The sequence below is a fragment of the Pristiophorus japonicus genome, chromosome 20 (assembly GCF_044704955.1).
Source record: "Pristiophorus japonicus isolate sPriJap1 chromosome 20, sPriJap1.hap1, whole genome shotgun sequence".
In the NCBI taxonomy this organism is placed as follows: Eukaryota; Metazoa; Chordata; class Chondrichthyes; family Pristiophoridae; genus Pristiophorus; species Pristiophorus japonicus.
In genome coordinates, this window is record NC_091996.1 from 3423680 (window position 1) to 3439775 (window position 16096).

At 50.3% G+C, this 16096-nt stretch overlaps 1 protein-coding gene and 1 non-coding gene across 3 annotated transcripts in view; one reads left to right on the forward strand and one right to left on the reverse strand.

Annotated features, from left to right (window-relative positions):
- Positions 1 to 16096, forward strand: part of snapc4 (small nuclear RNA activating complex, polypeptide 4) — a 61306-nt gene that overhangs the window by 9927 nt on the left and 35283 nt on the right. Inside the window, exons 5-11 of one of the 2 annotated variants that reach the window (XM_070863652.1) lie at positions 253 to 331; positions 3655 to 3736; positions 7396 to 7500; positions 11112 to 11184; positions 12733 to 12897; positions 13945 to 14092; positions 14782 to 14888. In XM_070863652.1, coding sequence (XP_070719753.1) covers positions 253 to 331; positions 3655 to 3736; positions 7396 to 7500; positions 11112 to 11184; positions 12733 to 12897; positions 13945 to 14092; positions 14782 to 14888 — 759 coding nt within the window. Of the gene's footprint in view, positions 1 to 252; positions 332 to 3654; positions 3737 to 7395; positions 7539 to 11111; positions 11185 to 12732; positions 12898 to 13944; positions 14093 to 14781; positions 14889 to 16096 lie in introns of those variants that run through there. The other variant, XM_070863653.1, reaches the window with a different exon arrangement.
- LOC139233241 (U2 spliceosomal RNA) lies at positions 12247 to 12445 on the reverse strand. The gene has a single exon (XR_011588166.1). It is a non-coding gene; the product is annotated as a U2 spliceosomal RNA (small nuclear RNA).

The following is a 16096-nucleotide window of genomic DNA, read 5'->3' on the forward strand; positions in this document are numbered from 1 at the left end:
GCTCACGGGCCACCATCCCAATGCCCTGCTAACTCGGTGCTCTCTGAGGTGGCTGAGTAAGCCACTCGGTCATCAAACAATTGCTGTCGGAACTCTGGCTGGGCAGCGAAGGAGGCTTATTGTCACTCGCACCGTATCACTCGAACAAATAACCGTCCTCCGTGTCACATCGCAACAGCCGGTTCCCTGTGAATAAATGTTTAACATCTCTGCTGGTTCTCTCTCTCTCTCTCTCTCTCTCATTGTGACCAGGGCCCACCAGCAAACCAAGACACGAAGGAAAAGGCAACGCAAGGCATCAAATCCTTTGAGGAGTTTATCACAACCAGTTGTAAGTATTAGTGACTCCTCCAATTCTGGCCTCCTGCCCATCCCCGGTTTCCATCGCTCCACCATTGGCGGCCGTGCCTTCAGCTGCAAGCTCCGGAATTCCCTCCCTAAACCTCTCCACTTCTCTCTCCTCCTTTAAAACGCTCCTTAAAAACCGACCTCTTGTTGTGGAGTGGAAACTGAGGCAGACATGAGAGAATGTTCTTCTTTCAGGCGATGGGTTCGGTGCTATCACTTTCTTTGTAAGATGGCGCACAGTGCCTGACTGATGTACCGAGTGACTCGAATTCCTCCACTGCTGTCCTATTTCTCTGTGTGGCACTGACCCACAGGCACTGGGAACATGCCCGGTTTACCTGCCCGTGTCGAAATCTCGACCCCCGATAAACGACTCAGAGACACCTTCAGCTCCGGCAGAAGTTTCTTTAATTTACTTGCTAGCAAGGGAAAGGTCACACTCAGTCAATAGCTAAGTGAACACCTCCGAAATGGTACAGTTTCACGAAATATTTATACAGTAAAACCCAAGTTATGGCCTCTCCCTGTGTATTGGCTCTGTCTCGCAGTCAGTGAATACAGATAAAGAATTAATTACTACATCCTTGTCCTGACGTGGTTCCCAGATATTTCCTTTTGTCAGGGTTATTAGTTGGCCAGCCGGCCATCACTCGATGAGAGTGTGGTAATGAGCTATTACCTGCCTTGCATTGTGTCAGGATTATCCAGTTTCCTGGTCAGTTATCTTTTTGCATCAAATGGATGAGGTCTCTACAAGAGATGGTGGTTTGAGTACTTTGAAAAGGGTGGGGTGGAATGGGACTGGTGTTGTCTGGACAATAGGAGAGCACCATGGGGGGTACTTGTCTCAGCAGGACTTGTCTCCCAGCTGTCTGATGGCTATCAGCTATTTCAAGCCAGGTTTAGCTGTTTATGCAAACCGACTGCTTTATGCAGACATTTCTGGAAGGACCAGGACTCCATTTTGTTACAGATTGCAAAGGTCACAAAATACCTTGTGGTATCAGCTTAGATAAAAAAATACATTTCCACACCCGTCTGCTAAGTTAGCTGGTCCCGGGCGGGGAAAACGCTATCACTGGCTGCTCCCTGGTCCTGCTCCCATAGATGGTAAAAAGAAAGAATGACTTGGATTTATACAGCGCCTTTCACGACCACTGGACGTCTCAAAGCTTTTTCAGCCAATTTGTGCACAGCAAGCTCCCACAAACAGCAATGGGATAATGACCATATAATCTGTTTTTGTGATGTTGATTGAGGGATAAATATTGGCCAGGACACCGGGGATAACTCCCCTGCTCCTCTTCAAATAGTGCCATGGGATCTTTTACATCCATCTGAGAGGGTAGATGGGGCCTCGGTTTAACGTCTCATATGAAAGACGGCACCTCTGACAGTGCAGCACCCCCTCAGCACTGAAGAATGTCAGCCTAGATTCATGTGCTCAAGTCCCTGGAGTGGGACTCGAACCCACAACCTTCTGATTGAGAGGCGAGTCTCTAGATCTCACTATGTGAAGCTGGTTTGGATGTTTCGGTGTGAATGTATTTTGAAAAAGAACGGGCACAGGTTATTATAGTCATTGCTTGTTTAAAAAAAATAGTTCTCAGGGTGTGGGCACCGCTGGCAAGGCTGGCCTTTATTGCCCATCCCTAGTTGGCCCTTGTGTTTGATGCCGCTGAGTGGCTTGCTAGGCCACTTCGGAGGCAGAAGAGTCAACCACATCGGTGTGGGTCTGGAGTCACACATAGGCCAGACCAGGTAAGGACGGCAGGTTTCCTTTCCTACAACAACAACAACTTGTATTCATATAGCGCCTTTAACGTAGTTAAACATCCCAAGGCGCTTCGCAGGAGTATTATGAGCTTTAAAAAATTGACATTGAACCGCATAAGTAGAAAGCTTGGTCAGAGCGGTAGGAGTGTCTTGGAGGAGGAAGGAGAGGTAGAGAGGTAGAGAGGTAGAGAGGTAGAGAGGTAGAGAGGTAGAGAGGTAGAGAGGTAGAGAGGTAGAGAGGTAGAGAGGTAGAGAGGTAGAGAGGTAGAGAGGCGGAGAAGGTTGAAGAGTAATGAAGGATTGGGGCAGGGATTTGGGAGGGCAGAGTATCTGAGAGAGAGAGATGAAAGGAGGCATGACGACAGGAGAGAATGGTCGGGGAGGGATAGAGAGAGAAAAGGGAATAAGGGGAAAGTGGGAAAGAATTGAATGGCTCGGGTCCGGAGCGGGAGCACAGGGAAACGGTCAGGTTACAGAAGCTGTTTCAATGTAGTAGTTAATGAGATACAACAGTAGGGAGACCAGGGTCAAAGTCTGAGGTCCCATGGAAGGACAAAGTCACCATGGACATGATGGGGCAGCATGGAGCATCGACAAACCGCTGTCTGAAGCAGGCGAGTGAAGTCCAGAAGCTATTTGAACATGAGGAGTGGATGAAAGTAGATTTAGGGAAGAAGAGCAGGAGTGAGCCAGATAGGTTTTTACGACAATCCAACAGCTTCACGGTCACCTTTACTGATCCCAGCTTTTTATTTTTAACAAGTCGCTGATGGTGAAAGCGCTTCCTTGTTGTGGCAGGGTTAGGACAATGATTCGCCTTGAGAACGTCTCGCGGGTCAAGGCAGGAAGGCTGCAGACATGGTGGTCTCTGCTCTGTTCCTTGCCCGAGCGATGCGCAGTGGCTGCAGTGCCTCTTTGTGTGGGGTGGGGGGGAGTGCATTGGATTTGGCACTCAGGTGGGTGTAAAAGATCCCATGGCACTATTTTGAAGAAGACTCCCCGGTGTCCTGGGGCCAATATTTTCCCCTCAATCAACATCACTAAAACAGATTATCCGGTCATTATCACATTGCTGTTTGTGGAAGCTTGCTGTACGTAAATTGGCTGCCTCGTTTTATACATCACAAAGTGATTGCACTTCAACAGTACTTCGCTGGCTGTAAAGTGCTTTGAGACATCCAGAGATCGAGAAAGACGTTATAGAAATGTAAGTTCTTTCTTTGGACTTGTGGAAGGGAGAGACAACAACAACAGCTTGTATTTATATTTAATGTAGTGAAACGTCCCAAGGTGCTTCACAGGAGTATCATGCAATAAAAGTTTTGACACCGAGCCACATACGTAGAAATTAGCGCAGGTGACCAAAAGTTTGGTCAAAGAGGTATGTTTTAAGGAGCATCTTAAAGGAGGACAGAGCGGTGGCGAGGTTTGGGCAGGGAGTTGCAGAGCTTGGGGCCTAGGACACAGCAGTAAGTTCCAAAAGACAGTATCAACTTCTGGAGGAGGTGTTTGATATTTGCCTTTTCACAGGGAAGCTGAGAGACAAGGAAAAACTGAAGCTCTCGATTGCAAGTGACTCGACACAGCGGCTCCTTCAGCCCAAACTTTTGAGGTAAGCCCCCTTTTTATCCACCAACGGCCTCACATGATCTGTTGGTCAGTAAAGCACGGGTGAAATTTGAGGTCCCGCCCTCACTTGATGCCAACGTATGTTTGAGGGAGTGGAGATGTGTGCATTTACATACTGTTCCCATCGGTGTCTCCGTGCAAAGTTATACTCCTCCTCTCCTCCCCTTAGGTAACTCGTGTTAACTCACATGGTGGCTGGGAGATACTCTCCTGGCCAATCTCCCACCTTGCACCCTACTTTAGCTCCTCCAAAACTGCTGCCCTGTGTCCTAACTTGCACCGAGTCCCGTTCATCCATCACCCCCTGTGCTCGCTGACCTACATTGGCTCCCGGTCCGGCAACGCTCAATTAAAAAAAATTCTCATCCTCGTTTTCAAATTCCTCTGTGGCTTCGTCCCTCCCTATCCCTGTGATCTTCTCCACCCCTACAACCCTCCGAGATCTCTGCGCTCCTCCAAATCTGGCCTCTTGCGCATTCCCGATTTCCATCGCTCCACCATTGGCGGCCGTGCCTTCAGCTGCCTGGGCCCAATGTTCTGGAAATCTGTGCCTAAACTCCTCTCCCCTTTAAGATGCTCCGTAAAACCTCCTTCTTCCCTGTCTTATCTCCTTATCTGACTCGGGGTCAAATTTTGTTTCATAATGCTTCTGTGAAGCGCCTTGGGACATTTCACTACGTTAAAGGCGCTACATAAATACACGTTGTTGCTGCCTCCCATGGTGGCTGATACAGTGGCCCTGGAAAAGGTTTGGAGGAGAGCCACGAGAATGATTCCCATCTTAAAGACCGTAGTTACTCAGGCGTAAAGAGCTGGGTCCATTTACTTTACAAATGTATATACAATAATGACACGGCTGGATTGCATACCCATTGCTAGAGTATTCCAGCTTAACAGATTGGGAAGGACCAGGGACACGAGTTTAAACTTTGAGAGAGTGGAAATAGACTGGGATGTTGGGCGGGTCGTCTTCTCCCAGAGAGCAGTGAGCCTCCTGGATGCATTACTGGCTGGTGTGGGTGCTGGCTCTCTACATCACCTTCAGAGGGAGCTGGACCGATTCCTGACTGGGGCCGAGATCACATCACAGAGAAGGTCGGTGTCTTTATAGAGAACACGAGGTCCGTGTGTTCATAGATAATTACAGCACAGAAATAGGCCATTCGGCCCATCGTGTCCGCTCCAGCCGACGGAAAGAGCTATCCAGCCTAATCCCACTTCCCAGCTCTCAGTCTGTAGCCCTGCAGGTTACGGCACTTCAAGCACACATCCAAGTACTTTTTAAATGTGGTGAGGGTTTCTGCCTCTACCACCCTTTCAGGCCGTGAATTCCAGACCCCCACCACCCTCTGGGTGAAGAAATTTCCCCTCAAATCCCCTCTAATCCTTCTACCAACTACTTCAAATCCGTGCTCCCTGGTTATTGACCCCTCTGCTAAGGGAAATAGGTCCTTCATCTCCACTCTATCTAGGCCCCTCATCATTTTATACACCTCAATTAAATCTCCCCTCAGCCTCCTCTGTTCCAAGGAAAACAACCCAGCCTATCTAATCTTTCCTCATAGCTAAAGTTTTCCAGTCCTGGCAACATCCTCGTAAATCTCCTCTGCACCCTCTGTAGTGCAATCACATCTTTCCTGTAATGTGGTGACCAGAACTGCACGCAGTACTCCAGCTGTGGCCTAACTAATGTTTTATAGAGTTCTAGCATAACCTCCCTGCTCTTGAATTCTATGCCTCAGCTAATAAAGGAAAGCATTCCGTATGTCTTTTTAACCACCTTATCGACCTGTCCTGCTACCTTTAATGATCTGTGGACATACACTCCAAGGTCCCTCTGATCCTCCACACCTCTCAGTATCCTCTCATTTATTGTGTAATCCCTTGCCTTGTTGCCCCTCCCCAAAAATACACTACCTCACACTTTTCTGGATTAAATTCCATTTGCCACATTTTTGCCCAACTGACCAATTCATCGATATCTTCCTGCGGTCTACAGCTTTCCTCCAACCACATGGGCAATTTTTGTATCATCTGCAAATGTTTTTATCAGGCCCCCTACATTTAAGTTTAAATCATGAATATATACTATAGAAAGTAAGGGACTGAGTACTGAGCCCTGTGGAACCCCACTGGAAACCGCCTTCGTCACAAAAACTCCCCTCAACCATCATCACCTTTTGCTTCCTGCCACTGAGCCAATTTTGGATCCAATTTGCCCCTCTCCCTTGGATCCCGGGGCTTTTACTTTTTTTGATCAGCCTGCCATGTGGAACTTTGTCAAAAGCCTTGCTAAAATCCATGTAAACTACATCAAACACACTGCCCTCATCAATCCTCCTTGTTACCTCCTCAAAGAACTCAATCAAGTTCGTCAGACACGACCTTCCCGTAACAAATCCATGCTGACTGTCTTTGATCAATCTGTGTGTCTCTCTAAATGAAGGTTTATACTGTCGCTCAGAATTGATTCCAGTAATTTGCCCACCTCCGAGGTTAAACTAACTGGCCTGTACTTACTCGGTTTATCCCTTCCTCCCTTTTTGAACAATGGTACAACATTAGCAATTCTCCAATCCTCTGGCACAACACCTACAGCCAGGGAGGATTGGAAAATGGTGCTCCCTTTTCCAACAAATCAGTGTCTTTATTGAGTGAACTCTGGGTCCATGTGATCTCCCGGACTGGCATCTATCGCCTGAGGGGGTTGCAGAGGAATGGTCCAGATTTTGTCCCCATTCTGGCTCTGTTGTTCTGGCCTGAGGGGTTTGGGGTGGGAAGGATGGTGGGACGGACATGTCTGGTCACGATCCTCTCGACGTCGTGAGTGTGGGGCAGGCCGATGGACCGGCTGCCCCTTTCCTGCCCGACAGTTCCATATGTTTCCTTTTCACTTTTTGTTTGTCCCCATTAGTTTTCTGTTCTCTCCCCCCCGCCCTCTTTCCCCCCCCCCCCCCCAGCAGATGCTGACTCACACTGGGTTACAGTCACAGCAACTCTCCAGCTCCTCCGCCAAGCCCAGGCCATAAGCGTTAGTGGGACATTGAACCGGCGGAAGCGTTGCAGTTTGAGTCTTGAACCCGATTCAGATCTCACTCGATGTGTGTTCGCTCGCCAGCAGGGGTCGCTGGTCAGTCAGCAGCTGAAGCCCTGGCTGATATAGAATCATAGAAATTTACAGCATGAAACTCATTGAATGGCGGTGCAGGCTAGAAGGGCCGAATGGCCTACTCCTGCACCTATTTTCTATGTTTCTATTTCAGCCCATCGTGTCTGCGCCGGCCGACAAAGAGCTATCCGGCCTAATCCCACTCTCCAGCTCTCGGTCCGTAGCCCTGTAGGTTACGGCACTTCAGGTGCATATCCAAGTACTTTTTAAATGTGGTGAGGGTTTCTGCCTCTACCACCCTTTCAGGCAGTGAGTTCCAGACCCCCACCACCCTCTGGGTGAAGACATTTCCCTTCAAATCCCCTCTAAACCTTTTACCAATTACTTTAAATCTATGCCCCTTCCCTAAATATATTCCCTACCCTACCCAGGAAGGGGCACTGGGACCCAGCATCGTGCCCCTGACGTTGCCCTCCCTGATACTCGCACCAGCCAGGATTTAAATGCTGGACTCTGTCATTTTCTCCTTGTAGGCTCGAGTACCTGAACAGGAAGCTGGAACTGTCTCGCAAGGACATGCAGAACCAGACCCTGAAGAAACAGATTGGTGAAACTGAGCAAGAAATGGCCGAGATCAAGTGAGATAACCTTCCTGCCCACAGGCATTTTTAGAAGAGTATCTAATCGAGCGTTAGATGTTTCCTCATCATTTGATCCGCATTGCCACTGTATCTCCATCTTGTTTTGTCCTCTTTGTAGGGCATTGGCCTCGCGTGGGTCAGTGAGAGAGCTTAGCTGATCCACTGCCACCGTGCCCGTGTGTTTGTGAGCAGGAGTAGTATCGCGTGTGAGTGAGCGCGTGCGTGCGCGTGTGAGCGAGCGTGTGCGAGAGCGCGAGCGAGTGTTTGTATGTGTTCATTCTCTTTAGCTGGAATAACATCGACATCCAACAGTGGGCCGTGGCCAAGGTTTCGGTCCCACTTTCCGATGTTTGCCCGTATGTTCCCAGCGTTTACCGTTTTTAATTTCCGATTTCTAACACTTGGGATGTTATTTTTCACAGAAGTGACCTACTGCTGAAAGCGAGCAAGAAAGACTTGCTATTTTTTGTGCAGAGCCATAATCCCACGCACAGCAGTAAGGTGAATGACCTGTGCTGGTGTTGGTTGGGCCGGGGTGTTGCCAGGACCCTGGAGAGCTCCCTGCCCCTCCCAATAGTGCCGCGGGATCTGTAACATCCACCTGAGCCGCTGGAACTGGCAGCTTGTGCATTGGAAGTGCCGTGCTGCTGTACATTCCCATCTCCCTTCCTGACGATCTCGATTTGCCTGTACAGCCCATTTTGAAAGCTCATTGAAATGTTTTCCCTTGTGTGTTTTTTAAAATGTTCTGTTCATTTTTTAGCTTGATTGCTTTGCCTATCCATCTTTAAATGCCCGGCTCGTACTGAGCACCTGTGCCACTCTGAGTCAGTCAGCGGAGGGTGGCACAGAGAGCGAGCCAGGCCGTCTGGGGCTCTGCCTTCACACGCGAGGGCAAATGACACCGAGCGCAGTGGGACTGGATATCCTCGCAGTGAGGAACAGCATAGGATGTGATTTATCAGCGGGGGCACATATGCTGTTCCAGAATGTGCGGCTTTTGTGCTGAATTTAATTTGGGAGCACGAGGTTACAAGTGTCTTCGGGGCCGAAATTCAGCCTTCCGATAAGGCCTGTTAGCGCTGGAAAGTGGTGGCCAGGTGGCGGTGTCGAATGGCCGCCAAATTTGTAGTTGAATAGCCGGCACTCGCGAAATTCTCCCTGGTGGTTTTTCCGGCGGTCCCCACTTGTGTCCCGCTGCTGCTGAACCCTCCTGAGTGTGTCATCAAAGTGCGCACCGCCAATGTCCCAGCAAAATTCACCATCGAAAATCTTCAGGCTGCCGCTCGGTGCCCCCGACAGTTTTTTCCGTTGCCGCACTGTGTTTGCAGTGTGCGTAAAATGGCGATGCGGCCGCCATTAAAGGGGAGGGCGCACTGGCTCGGCCGCCATTAAAGGGGAGGGCGCACTGGCTCGGCCGCCATCTTGTTATTTTTTTCCAGGCTGACTGCCAGGTGCCAGGCCGAACCCATCTCTGGTGGCCCAGTGGACTGAACTTAAAATGCTGCAGAGCTCGCAGCGGCCCTCCCCTTTAACCGAAGGGGAGAGCCGTGGTGACGCGCCGGCGCGATGAGGTCACCAGCCCGTTGGCGATGAGTGACAGCGGCGGACACTCCGCCGACCCCCATTATGACCGACTTCCACCCCGCTGGAATAAAAACTGACAAAGAGCTGAATTTCGCAAGATGGTTCGCCACCTCCATCGCAGCGGCCAAAACACAAGAAAGACGGTAGGTGTGACCTGTTTCCGGCGGGGGTGAATTTCTGCCCCTTCATGTCGGATAAATGGAGTTGAGATTCAGCCACAATTTCCTAGAATGGCGGAACAGGCTCGAGGGGCTGAATGGCCGCTTCTTGTGACAAAGGCAGTTGTGGGACAGGAATTAATAATGGAAACTTTGAAGTCTGTGCAGATGTAAGATATTTAATAATGCAAATGGCTTGAAATGACTTTACGATATTCTCCAAATGAAAAGTTATGACTGTACTAGAATTACGCTATGTGTACGAGCTTAAAAAATGAACTAAAGGTATCGGCTCCGGACCGTGGGGAATCTGGACCTGCCTTCACTTGGAGAGTTCAGCACCCAGCTTTGGTACTGTGGCTGATTTGGTGGGAGCACTTAACGCATGTTGCACACGGGTGGGGTAATGAGGGGTGGCGTCTGAGCGCAGACCACCCAGTGACCAAATTAAGGGTCACTGGGTCCAAACCCGCAGGGTGGCTGCGATGATGAAGGCTGCAGTAGGAGGGTAGAAGGGGCGTGGTACTCCCGGGCATGCTTTAAACCTGCCAGCAACCGCCAAGCAGCAGGAGAAATTTCCACCTTGTGTGTAAGTATATCCTGTACTGTACTGGCTGGTATTCCTGATGTATTATTCATTTAAAGAAAGAAAAACTTGCAGTTATATAGCGCCTTTCACGACCACCGGACGTCTCAAAGCGCTTTACAGCCAATGAGGTACTGTTTAAAGTGTAGTCACTTGTAATGTAGGAAACACGACAGCCAATTTGCACACAGCAAGCTCCCACAAACAGCAATGTGATAATGACCAGATAATCTGTTTTAGTGATGTTGATTGAGGGATAAATATTGGCCCCAGGACACCGGGCATAACTCCCCAGCTCTTCTTCGAAATAATGCCATGGGATCTTTCACGTCCACCTGAGAGAGCAGACGGGGCCTCAGTTTAACGTCTCACTCAAAAGATGACACCTCCAACTGTGCAGCATTGGAGTGTCAGCCTAGGTTTATTTGCTCAAGTTCCTGGAGTGGGACTTGAACTCTCAACCTTCTGGCTCAGAGGCGAGGGTGCTACCCACTGAGCCACAGCTGACAAGGAGGGATATACTTGCATTGGAGGCAGCTCAGAGAAGGTCCACTCGATTGATTCCAGAGATGAAGGGGTTGTCTTATGAGGAAAGGTTGAGCAGGTTGAGCCTAAACTCATTGGAGTTTAGAAGAATGAGAGGTGATCGTATTGAAACATAAGATTCTGAGGGGGCTTGACAAGGTAGATATAGAGAGGATATTTCTCTTCGTGGGGGAATCTAGAAATAGGGGGCATAGTTTCAGAATAAGGGGTCGCCCATTTAAGACGGAGATGAGGAGGAATTTCTTCTCGGAGGGTCATGAATCTTTGAAATTACCCCAGAGAGCTGTGATGGCTGGGTCATTGAAGATAGACAGATTCTTGGAACAATAGGGGAGTAATGGGGAACAGGCAGGGAAGTGGAGTTGAGGCCAAGATCAGATCAGCCATGATCTTATTAAATGGTGCAGCAGGCCTGAGGGGCCGAATGGCCTGCACCTGCTCCTATTTCTTATGTTCTTAACACAGTGTAGCTGTCCACTGAAAATGAAGAACTGTATTTTAGCTGAATCTGGGGTTGTTAATCCATGCCGTGTATGCAGTCCTGCCAAATATTCTGGTTGTGGAGTGAGCTAAACAAGGCCTCCTTTTTTGCTCTGTCTCTTTTTATGCTGTTGTATTTAATTAAACTTGTTGAAAGTACAGTTATTAACAAGCGGTGATCTGAGGGTGAGTATTGCTAGTAATTCTAGCTGTGGTTTATAAAAGAGTGTTACTCCTTAACTTTCTTATAGCCAGATGACGCAACGGCAGTTGTTGGGAAATAGGTTTGATGACCACGACTGGATAAAGATTGCCAACATCGACGTAAGTATGTCTAGGGTTAGGGTTTCTCGCCCCCCCTCCTTATTCTCCCCTGGTCCTCTTTGCACCTCCCCATCCCCCAGGATCACTACCGAATGTAGTGGCTCTGGCTGAAAGAAAGACTTGGATTTATATAGCGCCTCTCACGGCCACCGGACATCTCAAAGCACTTTACAGCCAATAAATTACTTTTGGAGTGTAGTCACTGTTGTAATGTGGGAAACGCAGCAGCCAATTTGCGCACAGCAAGCTCCCACACACAGCAATGTGATAATGACCAGATAATCTGTTTTTTTGGTTATGTTGATTGAGGGATAAATATTGGCCAGAACACTGGGGATAACTCCCCTGCTCTTCTTCGAAATAGTGCCATGGGATTTTTAATGTCAACCTTAAAGAGCAGATAGAGCCTCGGTTTACCATCTCACCCAAAAGATGGCATCTCTGACAGTGCGGCATTCCCTCAGTACTGGCCCTCCGACAGTGCGGCCCTCCCTCAGTGCTGGCCCTCTGACAGTGCAGCGGAGCTCAGTACCGCCCCTCCGACAGTGCAGCGCTCCCTCAGTACTGGCCCTCTGACAGTGCAGCGGAGCTCAGTACCGCCCCTCTGACAGTGTGGCGCTCCCTCAGTGCTGGCCCTCTGACAGTGCAGTGGAGCTCAGTACTGCACTGGAGTGTCAGCCCAGATATCTTTTGTGCTCAAGTCCCTGGAGGGGGATTTGAACCCACAACCTTCTGACTCAGAGGCGAGAGAGTGCGACCCACTGAGCAACCGCTGACCGTTTGACAGGCACTGACGGCCCTTCAGACTGGGCAACAAGTACTGGCAGGGTATTCTTTCACCCTTTGGTTAGTCAAGTGCTCGAATCCTGTCTTTGCCTGATGTCCACACAACTGCTGATCCAGCTGGGGGCACTGGATATCGATCAGGAGGGACCCTGGCTGATGTTTTTTTTTAAATTCGTAGCCAATCTTTCCAATTCTTTGTCAAATCACAAACGCCAGAGGTCACCTTGCACACATCAAGGATCACTCTGCGCCAATGCTCTTAGCCAAAAGGCCTAGAGCCACTGCACCGTTCCTGGAAGTACTGCAATACCAGGTTCGTGCCATGGAGGTGGATGGGTCAAGCCCCCCACACACCACCTATTTCCAAAAAGCATAGGAGAACCACCTTCCTGATCCAGGGAGAACCACTTTGGGGTCATGGTTACTCCCCTGTCAGGTCAGTTACGCATGATCTTAGCCAAAAGGCTGATGTTCTATTCCTTAGCCCAGTGGCGCTGAAGCCAATTGTCCTTTGATTGGCTAAAGTGGACTAATCCAGTCCAGGCCAGGGAGTGCACCTCGCAACTTCTGGCCTGTGACAGAATGGGAATGTGTTTTCCTTCTGATTCCTCAAGGTGTGGGGTGAAGCTCTCGGGCCTTTTAAAGTCTCGCGAAGGAGCGTCAAATACATATTAAATTGTCCCTCTCCGGCTCTTCCATGCCCCTCGGGTGCAGCAATTTACTGTTACAGGGTGGTGACTGGATGCTCGCTTGTGTTTGCAGTTTGACGGGAGTCGCAGGGCAGAGGACATTCAGAAGGTTTGGCAGAACTCCGAGCACCCGAGCATCAACAGGGCAGCATGGAGCAGCCAAGAGTTGGAGCAGCTGATGGAGGTCACGGAGCGGGCCGGTTGTGTGGATTGGGAGTGCATCGCGAGCGAGCTGCAGGTGAGGAGGGGGGGGGGGCGGTGCTTTTCTCTCCTCACACCGATGAAACTATTGTTCGTGGTGTTGGAGAACTATTTTGGACACACGAGCTCTCCGTGCTCTGCTCCCAACACTGGCCGTGGGATCTTTTACATCCAACCGAGGCAGACGGGAGCCTCGGTTTAACGTCTCGTCGAACAACAGCACCTCTGGCAGTGCTGCACTCCAGCCCTTGCCTCAGCTCATCCTCATTCATGCCTTTGTTACCTCTAGACTTCCAACGTACTCCTGGCTGGCCTCCCACAGTCTATCCTACGTAAACTAAAGGTGATCCAAAACTCGGCTGCCCCGTGTCCTAACTCGCACCAAGTCCCGCTCACCCATCACCCCCTGTGCTCAATGACCTACACTGGCTCCCGGTTAAGCAACGCCTTGTTTTCAAAATTCTCATCCTTGTTTACAAATCCCTCCATGGCCCTCGCCCCTCCCTATCTCTATAACCTCCTCCAGCCCCACAAACATCCCCCCACCCACCCCTGAGATATCTGCACTCCTCTAATTCTGTCCTCTTGAGCATCCCTGATTATAATCGCTCCACCATCGGTGGCCGTGCCTTCTGTTCCCTGGGCCCCAAGCTCTGGAACTCCTTCCCTAAACCTCTCTACCCCTCTCTCCTCCTTCAAGATGCTCCTTAAAAAACCTACCTCTGTGACCAAGCCTGCGCTCATTTCTACTTATGTGGCTCGGTGTCACATTTTTATCTCGCGATACTCCTGTGAATTGCCTTGGGATGTTGCACTACGTTAAAGGCACTATATAAATACAAGTAGTTGTTGTTGCATTGAAGTGTCGGCCGAGATTATATTCCAACCCTGGAGTACAGCTTGAACACGTGATGCTTGTAACTCTGAGGCAAGAGTCACTGAGCCACGGCTGGCAGTCGGGTGTGTGCAAGTGTGTGGGATTGAAGTAACCACAGAAAGCACATCCAGGCACTGTTTGAAAAGCGATTTTTAAAAAAATCTTGACGCTTTTTATTCCTCCCTCTCCCTCCCTTTCCCACTCCAGACGAACCGTACTGCTTACATGTGTCTTCAGAAATACCAAGAGGTCACTAAAGACCTGAAGAAGAAAGAGTGGACGAAGGAGGAGGACCGAATGTTGATTAAACTGGTGCAAAAAATGCGAGTTGGAAGCTTCATCCCGTACACAAAGAGTGAGTGTCCCTGGATAGCAGGCCGGTAGATCGGACTCGTTCCGTACAATCAGAGAAATTTACAGCACGGAAGGAGGCCATTCGGCCCATCGAGTCCGCGCCGGCCGACAAAGCTACCCAGCCTAATCCCACTTTCCAGCTCTGGGTCCATAGCCCTGCAGGTTACGGCACTTCAGGTGCACATCCAGGTACTTTTTAAATGTGGCGAGTGTTTCTGCCTCTACCACCCTTTCAGGCCGTGAGTTCCAGACCCCCACCACCCTCTGGGTGAAAAAATTCTCCTCAAATCCCCAGTAAACCTCTTATCTATTACTTTAAATCTATGCCCCTTGATTGTTGACCCCTCTGCTAAGGGGAACAGGTCCTTCCTATCCACTCTATCGAGGCCACTCATAATTTTATACACCTCAATCAGGTCTCCCCTCAGCCTCCTCTTCCAAGGAAATCAACCCCAGCCTATCCAATCTTTCATCACAGCTAAAATTCTACAGTCCAAGGCGAGCGTGCTGCCCAGTGAGCTATAGGTGAGACTATGCACCCCAGTGTGAACCAAAAGGGGCATTACCCAAATACCCTCAGTCTTTTGATAGGAACTTTCTCTCCCCCCCCCCCCCGACACAGATTGGAAGGTGTTGATATGAGTGGTGTAAGAAGCTGAAATGCCAATCTCCTGTTCTGCTTTGTTGCAGTTGCGTATTTTATGGAGGGGCGGAATGGCAGCCAGCTGCTGTACCGCTGGTCCAAGGCCCTGGATCCCACGCTGAAGAAGGGGCCGTGGTCACGGGCAGAGGATGCGGTAGGTTATCTCTGGCTGTTGCCGATTTCTCTCTCTCTCTCTTTCCTTCTCTAGCCCTGGCAGCACTCTCGCCTCTGAGTCAGGAGGTTATGGGTTCAAGTCCCACTCCAGGGACTTGGGCACAGAAATCTAGGCTGACACTCACAGTGCAATACTGAGGGAGCGCCACACTGTCGGAGGGGCAGTACTGAGGGAGTGCTGTACTGTCGGAGGGGCAGTACTGAGGGAGTGCTGTACTGTCGGAGGGGCAGTACTGAGGGAGTGCTGTACTGTCGGAGGGGCAGTACTGAGGGAGTGCTGTACTGTCGGAGGGGCAGTACTGAGGGAGTGCTGTACTGTCGGAGGGGCAGTACTGAGGGAGCGCCGCACTGTCGGAGGGGCAGTACTGAGGGAGCGCCGCACTGTCGGAGGGGCAGTACTGAGGGAGCGCCGCACTGTCGGAGGGGCAGTACTGAGGGAGCGCCGCACTGTCGGAGGGGCAGTACTGAGGGAGTGCCGCACTGTCGGAGGGACGGTACTGAGGGAGCGCCGCACTGTCGGAGGGGCAGTACTGAGGGAGCACCACACTGTCGACTGTCGGAGTGGCGGTACTGAGGGAGCGCCGCACTGTCGGAGGGACGGTACTGATGGAGCGCCGCACTGTCGACTGTCGGAGTGGCGGTACTGAGGGAGCGCCGCACTGTCGGAGGGGTAGTACTGAGGGAGCGCCGCACTGTCGGAGTGGCGGTACTGAGGGAGCACCACACTGTCGGGTGGGGAGTACTGAAGGAGCACCGCACTGTCGGAGTGGCGGTACTGAGGGAGCACCGCACTGTCGGTGGGGCAGTACTGAGGGCGCGCTGCATTGTTTTTCGGATGAGATGTTAAAACAAGGCCCCATCTGCCCTCATGTGGATGTAAGCGAACCGATGGCACTATTTCTTGAAGGGCAGGGGAGTTATCCCCGGTGTCCTGGCCTATATTTATTCCTCAATCAATATAATAAAAATAGAGTATCTGGTCATTATATCATTGCTGTTTGTGGGAGTTTGCTGTGCACTAATTGGCTGTCGCATTTCCTACATTACAACAGTGACAGCATTCCCAAAGTACTTCATTAGCTGTAAAGCGCTTTGAGACATCCGGTGAAAGGCGCTATATAAATGCATGACTTTCTTTCCTTCTCCCCCAAGCCACGTATCAAAAGTAGCCAGTGGCCGCGGTTCCCG